The sequence below is a fragment of the Seriola lalandi genome, unplaced genomic scaffold (assembly GCF_002814215.2).
Source record: "Seriola lalandi dorsalis isolate HSWRI2012SDOR001 ecotype SW California unplaced genomic scaffold, Sedor1 jcf7180002054914, whole genome shotgun sequence".
NCBI classification, from domain to species: domain Eukaryota; kingdom Metazoa; phylum Chordata; class Actinopteri; order Carangiformes; family Carangidae; genus Seriola; species Seriola lalandi.
Genome location: NW_019525466.1, coordinates 915004 through 934426, shown reverse-complemented (window position 1 = coordinate 934426; position 19423 = coordinate 915004). Strand labels below are relative to the sequence as shown.

The following is a 19423-nucleotide window of genomic DNA, read 5'->3' as shown; positions in this document are numbered from 1 at the left end:
TCTCACCTCTAGTAACATCTTGTTTTGCAACTAGTTTTGCTTATTTGTTCAAGTTCAGTGACGTCCAGCGTCTCCAAAATATAATACAACCTTTTTCACAGCAGTCGTGTGGACATTTCAAAGCAGGAAGAAGCACAGGTGTTTCAGGCGTACAATGATTATAACTATTAACTGAACCAATAACACCTGTGCTTCTCCTGCTATGACATGTCAAACTGGCTGGTGTGATGTCTGATACACGCCTGTGTCTTCTGCCCCCCCACGTCAGATGAATTGGAACTAGTTTATACTGACGAAACAGCAACTTTGAAAACTGTTCACAGCGAGAGTGGTGGATCACCCGCAGCACTGGGGACACTGTCTTTTGAAAGAAATAATATTTTTCAATAAAACACTGACTATGATATTACTTTCATTATGAATGAAAGTATGTTTTGGTTTTTAAAGAATTACGCCTTCAGTCAGAAGCAGTGGGCTTGGGGCCACAGACGTGGGAGGGAAATTGGAAAGTAGTAAGAGACACTGTTGGCTAATATAAATGTTGAATATTGTCATCCCAGCCCCTTTGCCTTTATGTGAGCACCAAGAATCAATTTACATTCACCTCCATAGTATTGGAATCTAAGCAGAACATTGATATTGATCATCAGTATTAATCTATAATGTGATCCTCATCACACTAAAGGAGTTACAGTTGTTGAAAAAGTGTTGACGTACTTTTTTTAGGTGCATCAACTTTCCTTCAACCTGCCCGTCTACGTCTATTTCAGGTGTTGATTTGTTACCTCATCTCTCCAGGGAAGGAGCTTTAACTAACAAGCAACGGCACAGGTTTGCATATGGACATGTCCCTACTAATATTTTGGGAGGACAGAATTTCCCCTGCCAATATTGTTATTTTTTGTCATGCCTTTCTATACTATGACTTTTTATATTATAATGTTTTTATGCCTTATTATATTATCTATCTCTTCGTTTTGGAGGGGTGGTGGGGTTGTTGCTACCAAACCTACGCCTTTGTTTACAAGGATATATATATATATATATATATATATGAGAGAAGAAATGTGAATAGCGCAACTACAGCAAGATTTTTACCAGTCACATAAAGAGTTGTAGCCCTTACCTACAATGCAACATGTCATGTCTCAGCATTGCATTCTGGTCTATGGAGGCAGCTGTCAGTGTGAAGCTGTTATCTCTGCTTCCGCTGTGATGGATTTCTCCTGGTATGATTGCTGAACGGCTGTGAAAATGGTGAGTCTAGAAAGAAGCCTCTCTCTTTGATTCGGAGAGCCTGACACTGAAACCTGACATTTACTGTTGATGTTTCATATAGTTAAAGATATTTCTGCTGTCAGGCTTCATTGTAGCTGCTCTGGAAATATCTTGACACAAGATCACAGTTTCCATGACTGGCCTGTTACCCAGAGGAATAAAATAAAAACATAGCAACACATGAAAAAGGGACAAGAAATGTTACCACCTGATGCTTTGGGTCTTTTTTTTACCTTTATGTTTCAGAATTTCATGTATAAAATATATCGAATGTATAGGTGTGAATAAATTTCAGTCCAGGCGTTGAAGCACTGTATTCATGCACTTTGACTTTAAACACACGAGTTTTCTCAAGCAGCGGGGCTCCTCCAAAGCAGTTTGATGTGAACACTGGTTTGAAGGAGCCCCACTGCAGAAGTGACCCTTTATTACAGGTTAGATAAGGCATAAATGGCTGGTGTGCTTGCCGAGGCCCACAGATTGATTCACTCGGAGTCACCCCTGCACCCCACATTGAAACAAATTACCGCTGAGCTGAATCTATTCGAGTGCTGAAATGCCACTGACATGAGGCGTCAGAAAAATATGTTAAACCAGAGAAGTTATTACCAAGGTGCACTACTGTTCCTCTGAGCATCAAATGTGCAATTAAATGGATCAGCTAAGGCAGATTACCAGCAGAGTATGAAATGGCGAAATGGCATGAATGCGTGCTCCCGAGTACTGTGTGTTTTTCCATGCACATATGCCAAACACAAAACAGCCTCTAACCTGAAAGTGCATGGGTCATAGTACCAGAAATGAATATGCCAATGGCTTTTTCAAGGACATGGGAGCTGTATCTGTGCACGGACCAAAGCCACAGATAGTTTTAATCCATGTCTTCTTCGTATGTACGTAAATATTTGAAAACAGGTCACAAATACACGGTTACATTATTTAAAAAAGGAAAAATAATTTTCCAGCTGGGAACTATAGTTGTTAGTAAACGTCACTCAAACAGCAGTAAATAATGTATTTATGCTGGTCTATTTTCAGCTGTGGATACTGAGTATTTCCCCAAAGCTACGGTTTATACAGAACTGACTCAAAATTAACTTCAGTGCCCATTTTCATCATAATATACTGCGAGGATGCAGTTTTTAATAGTTTATATAAGACACACGAGGCTTTGGCTACAGAGTCAGTGCTTGTTATTAGGATCAATTCATTGTCTTTTCATAAGATTCATTGACCATGACAAAATTTCAGATTTAATCTTTTAAGAACAAGAGCATGTTTGGAATGACTGAGGACTAAGTGCAGCATCAACAAACGGGCTACCACCCTGTGTCTTTTACTCTGCAATAAACTATTTGTTTTTTTGGTCTCACAGAAAAACAGCTGCTGTTTGTTTTGTTGCAAATAAAAATGAAATCAATTCCCATTTGAAACTTCAGGTGCCCGTTTGAGTAGCTTTGACTATATTTAATGTTTGCATGATTCTCCAAGGGGATATAAATCTATATTGTTGCTTTGCGACCTTCAGATATCTGTGGAGGGTGTGTAAAGATTTGCCATGATCACGGGATACTGGTAGGAATACTTGTGGCTATTCCTTTTTATATTTCCATATTTATTATTGATTAAAAAGATAAGGTTAAAAGGCAGCAATTTAATACATCGCTGCACCATCCTGCACTGTATGGAGGAGGCTTACAGTAGCTGCTGACGGGAGCTACAGTGTTGAGGCCACTGCTCACAGAGCACAGACCACCCCCGGCACTTAGTCTCAAATGGATATAACTTGGCAGCACCTTGCAGGCTGTCTTGTATTTTCTGTATGAAAATGTGTTTACTTTGTGTAAAAAGCCTTTTGAATCCATTATGGGAATTTGTATTACATGTACTGCACAAAGAAAGAAGTATTGTCATAAACCTGAACATGAGCAAAAATTCAAATGAAAGAATGACAGAAAAATACCTCTCCCGTAGTCTTTCCTGTAATTACTGATAACATTTAATTTAGTAAACTGCTCCCTATTGAATTTGAGCCTTTACAAAGATTTAATATGTGAAGCTCTTTGTTATGCTCGTATTTTTCTATCATTTGAATTCCATAGTGTGACATGAATCTCCGTAAGTTTTAAAATATACAGTTGTTAGGGAAGACACATCTGGTTTTGCACGGGTTGAAGAAGCAGCTGATAACATTTTATATTGATCCAGATTCGTAATTTCTGCCATTAAATAATAATGTATGTTTTTCATACTCAACCTTGAACATGAAAATCTTTCCCAGTTTATTATGCAAGCCTTTGCCATTGGCTATCAGATCCCCTCTGTCCTATGGACCTACTTACTCTCTCCTAATGACCTGAGTGGCTAACCTGAGTTCAAAGAGTTTGAACTCCTTAAATGAAGAGAACTAAGAGCGTAAACACTCCAGACTTCAAATAAACACCTCCAAGTATGGATTTTGTGGATGGGAGCTGCAGGATGAGTAGAGATGCACTACAGTAGGCTTTTATACCCATGTCTCTGCAGGATGTTTATGCTGCTGCTGCTTCTGCAGAAACTGCCAGTGAATGTAATGGCTGGGCCTTCAGACCCACCACAGCAAGAGCTGAACAGCAGTGAATCATGGACTTCAAACACTGGTCGGACTCAAGCCAGGATCTGATCAGCCCTGGCAGAGACACACGGATGGGCGAAGGTGTCAGATGTGAGCTACATACCGTACAGCTAAAATTCAGAGGAATAAAAATCTTATCTAATCAGCCTCCTCTTTTGTCAGTGAGTCTGTTTGTTGTTTAAAGATCCCATATTATATGAAGAGAGATTTCCATGTCTCTTTTGAGTATAGAGCAGGTCTATGTTCTATATTAATACTGTGAAAGTATCAAAGCGCCTGGATTCAGAAACTGAGCCTTAAAACGAGCCTTCAGGACTTTTATAACTTTGTGATGTCACAACAAATCAGTCACCGCTCTCAGCCATGCCCCAAGCCCCGCCCACCTGGACCCACCATCCAACGTTGCAGGATTTGGTTTCTCGGAGTGTTTTACCTGAACTCTGATCTATTATTGATCTATTTTTATTGGATACCTCAGCCTGAGCCTCTCTTCTGATTGGCTCACCGATCTGTTGTCACTAGAGCTCCAGAGAGAGAGAGGAGATGTAAAACTACATTGAGATGGATTTTGGTTCTTAAAACCACAAATACATTGTTACACTTCAAACACTGGAAAGGTGCAGAATACGAGCCCTTTAAATATCTGTGAATGAGTGGAAGTTAAAACAAGATATAAATAAGGATGAATTATACAACCATTACTTTCATATAGTGTATAAATGAAACATGTTGCAGGTTTTTGTACCAATTCTCTTGTGAGGCATTAAGTGCCCAATAAGCAAAACGCCGTCGAGGTCAGAGCGTTCTCTCATGAGGCTGCTGAGGCTGAATCCTACATATAATACACATCACGCTGAAGCATTAAAGATGTTTAGTCTTCAACTCTAGTAAATGAAGCAAAATAATGACAAATCATTTGTGTATTGCATTTTCTTTAGTACTTTACATATAACGGGAAAATACAAGGGTTTGTTTTCAAGAGAATACAGGAAATTTAACAGTGCTCTATACATTAACATATTATAGTCAGTGTGGTGGTTACCTGGCACAGCCAACTGAGTTGTGCACATCGTGCACAGTTTTCCGTGGTGGGGAGGGGAACAGGAAAATACAATTCAAGATCTTCAATTATTTGTTGTAAGAAGATTTAGTTTCTATTAGCAGCTTGAAGAAAATATAAAATGACCGTGCACCGCGCACCGTTACCAAAGCAGGATTACAAAAAAGACAGAATTCACAGAGGAAGTAAGATGTAAAAAATGATCTAAAAAATAAAAAGTTTTTGAGATGTATCATGTCATGTGCAAGGTATTTTACATACTGTGTGAGTAAATTAGTGGGGGAAAAAAAAATCATTAAAAAAATTAGTGTGTGGAGCTGCTATTAGATACTTAATCTGTTATAATGACGTCACCAGATTGGGGCGACGACGTTAACACTAAACACAAAACAGCCAGCTTTAGTTAAAGAAATCCAACACTCATCCTGAGACACCATCGTTTTAAAGTTACAACTGAAACGCTTCCGGCTGGCTGCTGCTGTTCTCAATTTCATGGCAGATCATGTTGATGCTGTGGCTGAAGGACGGGCTTGGACTGTCAAAAAAACATCTCATCTCCTTCTCAGATGTTAACACAGATTGAACATTATTATACAGTAGAATCAGGTCATTATTCATTTCAACCACATGGAACATAGAGAGGGCATGCAGTAAACCAAATCCTTAAAGTCCCAATCCAGGATTTATCAGTATATCAAATGTGGGTCTATATACATGTAGAATATTGAAAGGTATGGTTTACTGATGGAAAATAATCTCATGGCAACTTTGGAGTAAGTGGGAAAAGTAAAGCCTTTTTTGCTCCAGTATTTACAACGTTGCTGTAAGGAAACCATTTCAATCTTCAGATCACATTTAACAGTTGTGTTTAGCCGTCAGTCGATGAACGCGTGTCTCTGTGTTTTCGTCCCGTCTGAAGCTGGTATTTGTATGACAGCGCTGCCACAAGGAGAACAATTCTGGATTGGGTCTTTAATAAGGCTGCAGGGGCTGAAAAGCAGGTAGGATGGCAACAAAATGTACATTTTGAAGTGAAACAGAGCTTGTGCTCATCATCACCACAGAGGGAGCAAGCAACATTAGTTTTTTCATAAGATCACCAAAAATCAGTCAGTCAGTTAACATAAAATAAAAATCCAAGCCCTTAGATGCAGTAGAGAATTAAAGGAAAGTGACACGGAAACTACTTTTTATCTCACAGTTGCTTCATTAGTCCTGAAAAAAAAAACAAAAAAAAACTTGTTTTATGTGAGATCAGAGCTGGAACAACATCAACCTTCATCTCCAGTCATCCACTCTACTACTAAAAAGCAAACGCTACACTAACAGGGCAACTGCAATTAAAAATACTATTTACTCTGCTTTCATCATGCTCTCAGTTACTACGTGTCTGGCTGCCTCGCTATGTTTTGGTTGAAATCTCACTTGAGATATTTGATGCTCTTTCTAACCCCACCAGATCTCTCTCCTCTGCTTTAGTGTGGTGTAGTCAGTAAACCTTTAGAAGCTCAACGCAGCAATTAACACTTCTGCACATGGCAAACACTGGCTGTGTTGTTGGCAATCGCTCTGAACTGCCAGTGAAGTCGATCAGCATCCTGAGATACGTTCTTTCCTCCGCGCCGCTCGTGCGCCTCTAGCAACACTGCTGTTTTCTTTAGCAGTAAGAGCTACGAGTCTCTGTCTGCGAAGTTCAGACAAAGCAAAGCTGTGACCCCCCCCCCCCGGGGGAGGGTTCACGAGAACAAAATAGGGACTACATACATTACACAGCGTGTTTGAAAAACAGCATGACAACATGGGATGACCTTGATTTAAATGATGAAGCAAAATCAATAATTTATTCAGTAATCTTTATGGGGAAATTACATTTCCTGCAGACTTTAGAGGATCTTGTCTCCAGTGAGAATATTTCCAACTAGTACGTTATAAGTTTGTTTTGTTCTTTTGTTTTTTTAATTGTTTTTTTTTTATTTTCCCGAAGGAGGCCAGAACTCAGAGGCGAAATAAATCATCAAAAGATGAGATCTGTTACAATTCTGATGCATAGCAAATCCTCATGTTCAACAATCAAACGTGATACCAGTTTGTTAAAAAGCTACGGTTCTGTCGAGACGTTACTGAGGGGAACCTTCTACTCACCACGACACTATAAAATTTTCAAGACATCAACCGGCCCTCCGCTCCTCCTAGCTTGGATTAAGTAACGCGCTGAACGTTCGTGCCGGAGGCGACTCTGGCCCGGTACCATATATACATATACTAGAGAGGAATGTCTGCGTGTAGGCCTGACATGCGTGTAATGCATGATAACATATTTACTCCTGTAATGTGTATGAATGATTATATAATTACAATACAAACATTTACAAATTTGGAAAAAAAGTTGCTGATTGTGCCTCAAAGATCCCCTTCCATGCAAAGACTGTCAGAGATCCTCACAATATTCAAGCGCTTCTCTATTTATTACCCCATGCTCGAGATCAGTCGTAGCATTTTACGTAGTTGCTCCGTACTACGCTGCCTCTAGCCGTAGTGAGAAAACAGCGCGTCTGTTGACTGATATAAGAAGTGAACTGTGACCGTTTTGATAAGGCATTAGATTTGTTCAGGACCAGGAGGACTAGAAGTAGGGCACTGCTTTTGACTACCTATGAAATGTAGAAAAATGTAAGGAATGATAATGAGTACAAATCATGAGTGTGCTGCACCAAGAACGACAATGAAACAAGTTTTGCCATTAAAAGAATTCCTTTCCTACTTTGGCAAAAACAAAATGATTTTTTTTTTTTTTTTTTTTTCAACATAACTTTCATGAGAGTCTTTGACAGTTTTTCTGTTCATCAAAGGCCTCTTAGTTTGGAGTAGGTACAGTACTGCAGAGTCCCACTGAGTCAGCAAAAACACAGCCAGTACCATAGCTCTTCCACTCTCCTGTCCATGTCAGGCTTCCTCTGGAATCAGATCCTGAAAAGAAGAAGAGAGCTGGGGCAGCGCTCACGTCTGGCCGTGGCTCAGCTTCCCAGTGAAACATTTTTCCTACAGCCATCATTTTACAGATTCCTCTAGTGATTGAGATCCTCTGGTCAAGTCTTTGGCTTCCTGGCACTCTCTTCTGTGTGAGCGTGTATTAGATTACAGCACTGTGCAAACTAAATGGAACAAACCCTAACCAAAACAACAATTGGCCTTTTAGTCTGTGAAAGTTTATCTTTCACTCAGGTGAAAAAGAGAAAAATAGAAAGGAACGTTTCATTAGAAAGCTGAGAGCAGTGCTTCACACTGCACCTCTCATCTCAGGCTATTTCTTTTATTCTGCGCATGTAATCATGCAGTTCCTCTGGGTCTTGAAAGCCCATATCCTGGCAAACCCACTGAATGTCCTCTTCATCTGCGATGGGGATGGAGTTGTAGGGCAGCTCCTCCGTAGGAAGGGTGGTAAAGGTGGTAAACTTGACTCTCTTGCGCTTGGAGGTGGGTGAGCTGGCCTCCTCGCCGTTATCCTTCGTTGAGCCGCCGGAGCTGCCGTCACCCCGCCCGTGCACCTGGCTTTGAACGCTAGTCTGGGAACTGCCACTGCTGTGGTGGTCCCCGTGACAGCAAGTCTGTACGCCCTCCAAAGGGTTACTGGGACTTTCTACCTGCTGCGGTGACAGATCGCACTGGGCCCTCAGCGGCTGGCCGTTTCCCAGGAACACCCAGTGGTGGGAGTGGTCCATGTTGGCCTGACCCTCAGGCGGGATCCGTTTATGGCGGTATTTCAGCACAAAGACTATGCAGTTGATGAGAAAGACTAAGATGGCCAGGCAGAAGACTCCCAGTAAAGCGTACATGCCGATCTCAAGGTCGGTCATATTGCGAGGTGAATGTACAAAGTCGTCTTCCTCCTCTTCGTCACTCTCCGTCGGCCGCTCCTGGTTGCTAATAGTGGGAAAATTAGTGTAATCAATGGGAACACTAGCAGGCTGCTCATTAGACGTCTCATAAATTCTTCCATTGATGTTCGGATCAATAATTGGACGTCTGGTGACGGGCCCCAGCTCGATCTCGCCCTCTGTGGTCGCCTCTTCCTCGGAGTCTTCCTCTGGGCCGAAGCGGACCTTGACGTAAACTGCAGCAGATGCGATGACGCTTTTGCGTTTGGTCTTCTGGCAGGCCTCGCAGATGGTCATCTCTACACGCACCGTCTCGCCAGACCCCTCCCCTTCCGCCACCACCACCGGCCAGCGCTGCTGAGGCTCCTGGGACACTGACACCACTCTGTCATCCAGTGTGGAGGCATTGAGGTTGTAGTCTTTGGGATCAAAGTAAGTCAGGGTGGCGGCTGTGTTGTCACTGAAGAGCATCCAGACGGACAAACTGGCCTCCTGTCGGACAACAAGAGAGAAATATTTTCTTTAACACCACAAAATAACTGGTTTTCTGTTTTTAACATTTAATCACAAGGGTAGATAAATGTCTGCTCTGACTTGTAGTTCATGAGGAAAAAGTTTAACAAGATATTCAAAAAATCCAGAATCTCTGCAAAACTAGACAGCAAATGGTTCTGATCCGACAGGAACCTACACACCACATTGACGCACCTGAATACAGAAAAAAAAACCCACCAATTTGCATCTGACTATTTGGCTGAAAACAGAATTGAAAGGGATGATGGGCAGGAGATTCGTTGTTAGTGTCACAACAGAAAGTCTCGTCATACTGAAAAGCAGCTGAAAAAGAATCAGACTCTGAAAAACGTTATTTTCCATCACAAAGTAATTAAAATTTGCCTTTGACGTTTCTGACCAACTTTTGCAATTATACTAGATTGATTACTTTACTCTTACTTTCATGGTCAATTTGTGCTAAGTGATTGAAAACCGGTGGTTGATGGTGGTTAATGATTCTGCCCAGGCTGAATTGCTCTCTTATCTTTACAAGAAGCGGAAAATCCAGGCACAAGCGGGTTTAACGTGTCATCAAATAAACTGCAGGCATGTGCGGCACAGATTGACTCTCAGACTCTAAGTCCATGTAAAATCGTTTGACAAACGCTTGGTTTGAAACTGACCTATAAAGGGGGAGACAGGTAAGGGAGGTGGTGTGCATTCAGTTCCTATTTCAAAGAGGAAACTTGTCTGTACTGCAGCAGCTCTAAAACTTTCACACTTGTATGTTTCTTAATCTCTGCAACAAGTTCCATTAAAAATCAAAGTAAGAAATATAAAACCAGTCAGGAAGCTCTGGCTCTGCCTTGTGTTTATATCTTTCCAAAGAGTATTTCAATGGTTCAGATGCCATTCTTTCATGGTATTGACCGTGATTTGAATATCGGTTCCCAACTGAGCCTTTGAAGTTCTGGACTTGCGCCAATCCCTAAATCTCCAGAGCGTTTGTGAACATCCGCGGTACAAGCCTTGACACGCACACAGACGGCCTGCCTCTGATGTGCACACCAGCGAGCCACTTTCAAGCACTGAGGAGGAAGGGGTGGAAGGAACGACGCCGTTGTCCTGAAGGCTACAACACAGCTCCGCTCTGCAGCACAGACAGATAAGCCTCACACGGCAGCAGCAGCAGCAGCAGCGGCGGCGGCGGCGGCGGCGTGTGCTTCGAATGATGAGCTCTGGTCCATCTCTTCCTGCTTGCCATGTGTGATCTTCTCAATTTGTATTTTGTATCACTCTTCAGTGTCTAAACTCCCTTGTAGAGAAACCGGATAAAATGCCTCAATTTCTACACGGCGGTTATCTGACAACATTCATCAGCCGCAGAGGAAACCGCAACACTGGCGTCCGTGCAATCAAGGCAGCATTTGACAGTCGCCTTTGTTCACAGCTTGCTTGAACAACAGTAACCCACCATTAGCAGAGCAGACAAATAAAGAAGGACAATTTTTATTTCTGAAACAAAGTCTGGCAGGTCTTGACTTCTTCCCTTTTCTTTATTTTGCAATGGACAGTTGCACGTCCAGTATTTTCAGGGCAAAAAAATCGCTTTGGTCTAGTTTGGGAGAAGACTACTTTGTTGCAGTGGTACTCCACCAGGAGCCAAACCCCTATCATCTCAGCATGACAGAATGAAGACAGCCTTTGATATGGATGATTTGAATAATACATTGAATATGGCTTATCTGTTTTTACGAGCTGACTCTGCTGCGAAAAGGCTGATGTAGGGAAAAATGTGTGGGTGTTTCCACACTGACACAACAATTGGCACCTGCTTTTCTATGCTGCTCCAGTGCAGGAGGGCTCTGCATGCACAGGAGGTGATTTTGTCTCAGAAAAAAGATGCTAAAAAGAGTAGCTGTTTTTTTTTGTTTTTTTTTGAAAAAGGCAAGAGGGCCATGAAAGATCTGAAGAGACCCTAAGGGATTTCTGCACCGTGTTGATATTATTTTATGCATCTAACCTACTGTACCTTTGGCACACAATTTCTCCAATTAATTTTATCTGTATACTTCCATAAACTAATGTGTATTCGGAAGTTTCCTATCTTTGATTTCCCCACTTTCTCCGATTTGTGCGTTATGGTAACAAGGGATTACACTGTATGTGGATGTAAATTGAACATAAACAGCTTGGATTATAAAATATGCATATGCGGAAAAACACTCCCTGGAAATGTTGTTCTGAGACATCTGCATCGACATGAAAAGCAATAGTGCTATTCAGTCTCATAAATACCTTATTAAGTTGCTAATTTAAGCAGTAACAGTGAGTAAGACGTAGCAAGAGAAATGCTTTATGATGAGCCTTCAAATAGTGAAGCTCTTATTTCTGAAAGGCTTGAACTTTGTCAAGTTGAAAAGAGAATAATGCAAAGAGACCTTGATTTTTCCAACTCTCCCCATCCATAGTTTATGTGTTTCATTCATTTCTAGAGTAATAGAGGACATTTAGAAAGTTTTCCAGTGAAACAGAATCAAATGGCTTGAAATAGCTCCAGTACTCCTCTGAGAGCTTTGCCGGCAGAGGAATTGGCTGCCTTTTATGGCCCGGCCTTGGAGAGCACTTAGGACAATACATTACAATAATTAAATTTCAAGGTGGCCAAGAAGCGGAAAGCAAGAAAAATTGGAATTTAATGCTCGCTTCTCTCTCACTGATGCTTGATGTGGTTGTCGTTGCATTTTTAGCAACTTGCAGGCCAATGAAAGGGCAAAGCGGAAGAAGAACTCAGACACACACACACACACACACACACACACACACTTCTCCTTAGGTTGAAGCAGAGATGCCAATTAATTCCTTGCAGAGAAATGCAGAGATTCTTACTTCTGTGTGAAGAGGCAGCGGCAAAAAACAAAAAAACAAAACAGCTTTCTGATTTTCTGTTTTTCACCCAGATGTATTTTCTCTTCTCACTCGAACAACAAAATCCATTTTGAGGAACGTATTTGGACGTATCAGAAATGTTCTGGCAGAGTTGGCTAATATGGAGGTTGTTATAAAACGGCACCAATAATACACATTAGTTCACCGCAGCTGCGTTTATTTTGTGTCCTTGCCAACAGTATTGGCTTGGAGCTTGAAAGATTTAGCACAGAAATAATTTTATTACTGAGAAGTGAAAGTAGTTCCTACTTGTTGATTGAGCCACTGAGGGGATTTGCAAATAAACTTTTGTTTTACCACTCTGGAGAGAGAAATCAGGAAACACACTGCTAAGTGTTAATACGGCATACAGAGGTGCTTAGCCGTGGATTTACAGAACTGCTGTTTATGCTGTAGTAACCGTTCCATCACTTCCATCCCGCCATAATGATTCAATACGGATCTAAACACTTTGTGATCCGATATAAAAATTATACAGACATATTTGGAATCTAAAAGTTTGGTTCAGTTGCAATTTAATATTGATCCAAGATTCAAAAAAGATCTGATATATTCACTTCATGAATAAAAGTGCGTTGGTTTTGACTAAATAATCAGAAAAGGTACATTTTTATTTCCGCAAAATTTATTTCTCGAGTCAGAATGTGTGCTGCCAAAACAACAACAGTAAACATGAGCAGTGACACACTGGGTAGCTTTATAGCTAGTCCTCATTTAGGATGAATTTTTAGGTGAAATGAGGTAGACTAGATATTTTTACTTCGCTATCTAAATGAGATATTTTCAACAATATGTTGATGGGGCAGTATCCCTAACGCTTGTTATTTACCTCAGCTAGACTGCTGGTAACTTTTAACGCACATGCAGCCTTCATAAATATGCAGCAAGGTTTGTGGTACCACCTGCATATTTTCATCACACTGTTGGTAGTTTTGCAGACTACAACACTGTAATATTTCTGGCAGCTTTGGAAATGTAGAGTCTGACTTTTTTCTTGGGAAATTTTTTCAGCAAGCAAATGCCTCAAAGTCAGTGTGTGACTGGGCAACAAAGCTAGCTAGTTACCAGTTCACACAAACACACACTTTGATTGTGATTTCTAGGAGGCAGGGTTGTGTGGGCGACAAGCATTTTGTAATATAGTTATATCTATGATATCAATTATAATATAATATAATATAATATAATTTAATAACATTGACTGTATTACTTGTTGGTCATTTTCTTGTTGCTGTACCTGTTTGGGAGCAGTGAGTGTCTGGAGGCCGGTTGCCTTGGCCACCATGGTGTGGCTGTTGCCGGGGCTGGGCTGCAGCGACAGGGTCAGGCCTGAAATGGCGTGAACCCGCAGCTCTGTGATGGAAACCTTGTCGTCTGTGACCGAGAATGCAGACTCTCCCAGCACTGCATCCACTGCCAGCGGAGACTCCACCTGCAGAGACAAAAAAAACCACGCTCTTTTATTGTTTTCTCCACATGACGGAGGGACGTCGTTTAAGTCCAGAAAAGACAACAGCTTTATTGTCTTTCTGAAGCTCATAAAGCCCATGACAAGCCAATTTTGGATTAAAGTGCTTTGTGCTGTTGTTTGCTCCAGTGTGTCTTGAATCCATGTGTCAATGCCTCTCTGTCTACCATCGTGGAAAACAACAAACAAAGACGCGGTTCTCAAGATGGAATCCATCAGCAACCAGACAAGGTAGAATCCAAAGCAGCCACCACACGCTTTCTAACTGACAGTTAGCAAAAACACTTGTGCCCATCTGAGTGTCACTGCATTGAACACCAAAACCGTTTAAAGCTGGTGTCGCCTCCTTGAGTAATCCCAGGCTTTTTTTTTTTTTTGATGGGCCTCTGCACCCAGTACTTAGAGCACTTTTAAAAGATCATCATTTCGCTTTGCAATTGCAACCAGAGGTCATGAGGGACTTGAACGAAGTAAAGAGCCATCCAGCACAAGCCGTGGCCTTGTCCTTAGAGTCAGTCCGGGAAATTGTTTCCACCTTCATCTGGAGCATTTTTTTTTAACTGTAGCTGGCATCACGAAGTGTGTAATGCTTAGAACAAATGAAGGGTCTGATGCTCTGACACGCTTTCCCAATAACCATCCGAAACCTTGAAACGGCGAGCCGACTGCATCATGTAGACTCAAGTTGTGCTTCCAGACAAAATTGTCTAGACGCCTTAAATTTGCCTGATTTGTAATTTGATGTAACCTGATGTTTGGGCTCAGATCTACGTGCCATGTAATTTGGTGCGGTGTAATTTGTCATGCTTGAGCCAAATCATCTGCAGAAACAGATGGATCTGCAGATGCCTGGTTTTATCAATTTAGTCTCAATACATTATGATTTCTATTGTGTCCAAAATGATAAAGCTCCCCTTCTAAACACACACACCCACATACACAACCTACAGTGACCCAGGGTGCAGAGATCTCTTTTTCTCACAGCCCTAACCCTAACTTTACCCTTTTGCTGTGTTTGCCAAATTTCTTTTTTTGTTAATTCATAATTTTTCAGTGCGTACGACTCCCTGGCCTCGTTATTATCTCCGTAAGGTGCATTATTATTTCATAGAAAACTCTACGCATGAATGAATGAACTCCAAACAAAACACATAAAGACTTAAACAACAGAAAAAGCATGTACTGTGAGGTATTACGTATTTACTTATGTTCAACAGTGTGGTCTCGGCAGGTGAGGGGCTCGTCCAAATCATCTACCTGGAATTTGTGAATCGTATCTGTGATTGAATATTCTAAAGTCAAGGTTCACTTTGAGCTTTTTTTCCAGAGCTTTTGACTGAATCTCACAGTGTCCTGGAAACATTTCTAAATTTTTTCTACATAGCCACAGAAATAGCTTTTTTCTGGTGGAGCTCTTGGACGTGATGGTAAAACTCTTATCTTTATTTTCCACTTCAGAATTAGATCCTCACCTTCATTTACACCTTCATTTTTTATTTTCACTGTCACGGCATCTGTTACAACATTATACTAATTAGTCGGCTTGATGATTGTTTCATAATGCACAAACACAGACAGTTGCACAGCTACTAGAATGGTATAATGCTCCTATATAATGTCCTCTTAGCATAGAGAGGTTAATGGGTGGCAGTTCAGTGCTGCCATCAGCTGTGAGACGGCCTTCCTGTAGCTGTGTGTGGATGTGTCTTGCTCGCAGCTCCTCGACTCCTCTGCCCTTGATATTTGTCTTTCAGTACAACTCTGCACAGCACGCTGCATGTATTTTATATCCGTCCGTCTGTATTCATCAGAGTAAAATGTTAGAGAATATAAACACGTCCTCTATACTGGTAAATGCTTAGTGGTTAAAAATAGGAGAAAAAAAACACAGCTATATATTCTGCAGTCAGGTTCCACTTCAATATGCATTGTTTGGATGTGATGAATTAATATGCCAGAAAGGAGAGTTATGGTTCACTGTGCAACACAGAGACATGTGCACATGCAACCACAAACACATACACAAACATGTTGGTTTTTCTGCTGTTGAGAGGACACTCACTGACGTCATTCCCCTGCCCTGTTACCCTCACCTACACCCCCACCACCAAATGCCTTTCCCCAATCCTTACGTAAACCCCAACTCAACCTAATTCCATAACCCAACAACCAAGTCTTCATCAGCCCTTTAAAATGTCCTCACGACGATGGCTTCAAACTAACATTTGTCCACACAACCATAGAAAGACATGTACACACACAGTGTGCAAGCAAAGCCCTAAGGCATGATAGTAAATGAATGCACAAATAAACTCTAAAAGTTTTCATGAGGACAAAGTTGCATTTTAAATCACTCTCACTACAGGAGCCTTTTCTGCTACGACTAAAAATCTCCGCATTAAACTTGATGGTGGAACATTTTTATTTCAAGACTAGTTTAACAGGGGACTTAATCGAGGTGACAATCACAAGTCATTTTATGGATAGTGATGGGGGGGGTGGGGTGGTGGTGGTGAAGATGTGTCCTGAGTAAAGTTGGTTTCTGTGCAAAAACATGTGGACACATAAATCCTAGTGAGGTCAGACCCGGTACACCTCCACCAGTGAAAACTGTTTGCTTACAATTGATTTTCTGCTATTTCACGTTCATTCAGCTGTGGCTGATATTTTCACAGGCCAATTAAAGTGACTAAAAAGAAATTCTAATACAATTGAAATCAATATTGGCGATTACGTACAAATGTCAGAACATGATTCGCCACATTGTGCACTGATTGTATAAACTAAAAATGTAATCACAGAAACTAATCTTGTTCGGGGTTATGATCCATGCTGGAAACATATATTGTGTAGGCATTTCTTCCTCAGCTGTCATGTATCCAATTTCAGGGATATTTAAGAAAAATCACTTTGTCACCACAAATCAGGTGCTGCGGTGCAAGTTTGGTATCAATGCCTGAGCCTCCCCCAGCCTCTGCTATTTTTATTGCTTGAGTTGGCAAACAGCTCCTCAAAAATCACATTAACCCGTTTAATGCATGTTATACTTACTCCAAATCTACCTAAACACAACCTTTTTAATTTTTCAAAATAAAACAGGCACAATTATAGACGCATAATAGAAACGTGAAATAATAATAATAATAAAAAAAAACATATTTTAAATCAGTAAAAAGGCAAGCACTCATTTTGGGACAAGACTGGTACCCAGTGATATTTATAGATGTCTCATTGCAGTTCCCACCTACAGTTGCCAAAATATAAAAAGAGGCTCGAATGTGGAGGAACAAGACTTTCAAAGCAAATATTAGAAGTGCACACAGAATGAGTCACGATTCATTCCTGCATATTATGTGCAAGTTCAAAGGGTGCATATCGCCTTATGACGCTAGATTGCTAATCTGATGCGCCAGATGGTTTGTTACACAGAACCATCTGGGAAGACTTTGTTGGAAACTGTTTGGAGAGGGGCAGACGTGTTCAAAAAATACTTGGCAGGTGATTGGACGAACCATCTGTCTATCACATGACGTAGTAGGGGGGAGCGCCCGAGAGGAAACACGACTCTGAAGAGCTTTGAAAAGCTAGTTAGCATGTTGGTGTATCATTCTTGCTGTTATTGTAAGGAAAAGGTGGGCATCAAAATGGATATCAGAACAGTCGCTTCTCCATAGCTGACCGTAGCTCCTCCCTCATAGGATGCTGATTGGTCCAAACCCCTGTGGTTCAGCCACAAGCAAATAGTTTGGAGCCTGTCGAGATGGATTCCGGCTTGTGAGAGAAATCCAGCCGCCTCGCAAGGTTATTAGATTGCTGTGAGATTCCTCCCACTCAACTGCCTGAGCCATGGTGCTCTTATCAGTACAAAAGCACAGTGATGTTAAAAAGGGGACATGCTCCAGTCTGGACTCTTCGTTCCATTATCAAACCGTCCATTAACTGACCTCCGTCGGTTGAAGATCTCAACGTGCTGCAGCGATGCAGAATTGCACCCAGCAATCTGGCCTAATTTAAGTCTGTGAACTGTGTCGGTAACCCAGATCCAAAAGGGTTCTTCAGATCTGAGAAGAAGCCTTTTCAGATGAGAGGCAAAAACTTCAGTTTCCCTCGACTTACCCATTTCACAATGTACTACAGGTGAAAATAGGCTGCACTGCTACCTGTGATTACAAAATTATCTTCATGATCACACCACATCTTGTAGCACCAATTATCTCTTAATTCCTCTTAAATTTAAGTTACAGAGGATTGTTTCACTTGAACAATTCTGTTCGTACTTTTCTTATGTGCAGATGAAATAAAGTTTTTGTTAATTTTCTATTTAATCACATATGAATTTGAATAGTTTAAAAGCTAAAAATACTTGTGGGATGTGACTCTCAGCTTTAAAGCTGTTTATTAATCAGCACAAATATGAGTTGTAGATGCTTCAGTCGCGATTACAGAATGATAAGTCAGTCTATGGAACTTGGGATGAGGAGAGCCCTGACAGAGACAAACAATGGTCAGAGCTTATTATATATTCTATTGGCACAGTCATCTGTTTTTAAAATGATATTAGGGGGAGAGAACTGCTGGCACTTGCAGAGGGAAATTAAGCTTCAAACGAGATTTGTCACATAAAAAAATGAAAACCCAGGAGAAAGATTTTCTCCCCGGCTGCTATCAATTTGTGATGTTTGTGAAGTATTCCAGGGTGTATTTGGTGATGAAGTGCAGAAATTTGGTTTTTAGTTTTCCTCCGATTGCCTCATTTACTTTTACCACAGTTACTGATTTGCTAAGTTTCCCACAATGTCTGTGGAAAACCCCCACAGATCCCTCTGGGACGTGTTGAATCCAGTATGTTTGGGTGGTTTTAATGATTGTGATGACATCAGCGTAGTAATTAGATAAAGTTCTTGACTCCTTACTGAGCAAACAGGATATTGTGGTTGGATTATATTCGTGTCCGTTGGTGGAGAAATACACTGCTGGAGTATCTGGTCATAAACCAAAGTAGTGCACAGATATAGCATTCACCTAATGGAGGTGCTAGATGGATAAAATGAAGGATCACTAAATCATCCTGATGGAAACATTAATGTTCCAGCAATCCAACATTTGTTGAGACATTTCACTAAAAACCACAGATGTGAACCACAGGATCAGCAAAGTCATTACGGTTCAATCACTTGGGACCATGAACGTCTGTACGAAATGTCATGGTAATCCATCCAGTAGAGATATTTCAGTCTGGACCAAAGCATCGCACCAACAGACTGACACTGTCGCCCCTTTAGCTGCGCTGCTAGCATGGCTAAAAATATGTTATTTGTCAGGACAAATTAGAGCAGGAGTCATGGCTACATTTGCTATATGCTATATTTGTCTTAATTCATGCAATTAGTTCCAAGTGATTGGTAATACTTGATACATTTCAGCACGTACTTCTCAGTTTATTGTATTACTGTATTTCATTTCATTAACTGTTCATCACTTCTTCTAGTCGATTATCTTTTCCCAATAATCTGAAACACGAGTTGTCTGCACACTACAGCTGTCTCTGTTGTCTCTGTTGTCTCTGCTGGGGTCTGCGGAGGGCGAAGGAGGCCAAGTCAATTCTTTTGAACGATGAGGAAAGGTGTAACATGCAGGAGGTTAACATCATCCTCTTACTCCCCCCCCCCCCCCCCCCCCCCCCC

General features: G+C 41.1%; 1 protein-coding gene across 2 annotated transcripts in view; it reads right to left on the bottom strand.

Moving 5' to 3' along the window:
- Positions 1–4807: 4807 nt before the first annotated feature.
- Positions 4808–19423, bottom strand: part of tmem132e (transmembrane protein 132E) — a 343243-nt gene continuing 328627 nt past the window's right edge. For both annotated transcript variants that reach the window (XM_087169786.1, XM_023430940.2), the window contains exons 8-9: positions 13509–13703; positions 4808–9319 (exon numbers count right to left, since the gene is read on the bottom strand). In XM_087169786.1, coding sequence (XP_087025912.1) covers positions 8249–9319; positions 13509–13703 — 1266 coding nt within the window. In that variant the 3' untranslated portion in view covers positions 4808–8248. The remainder of the gene's footprint in view (positions 9320–13508; positions 13704–19423) is intronic.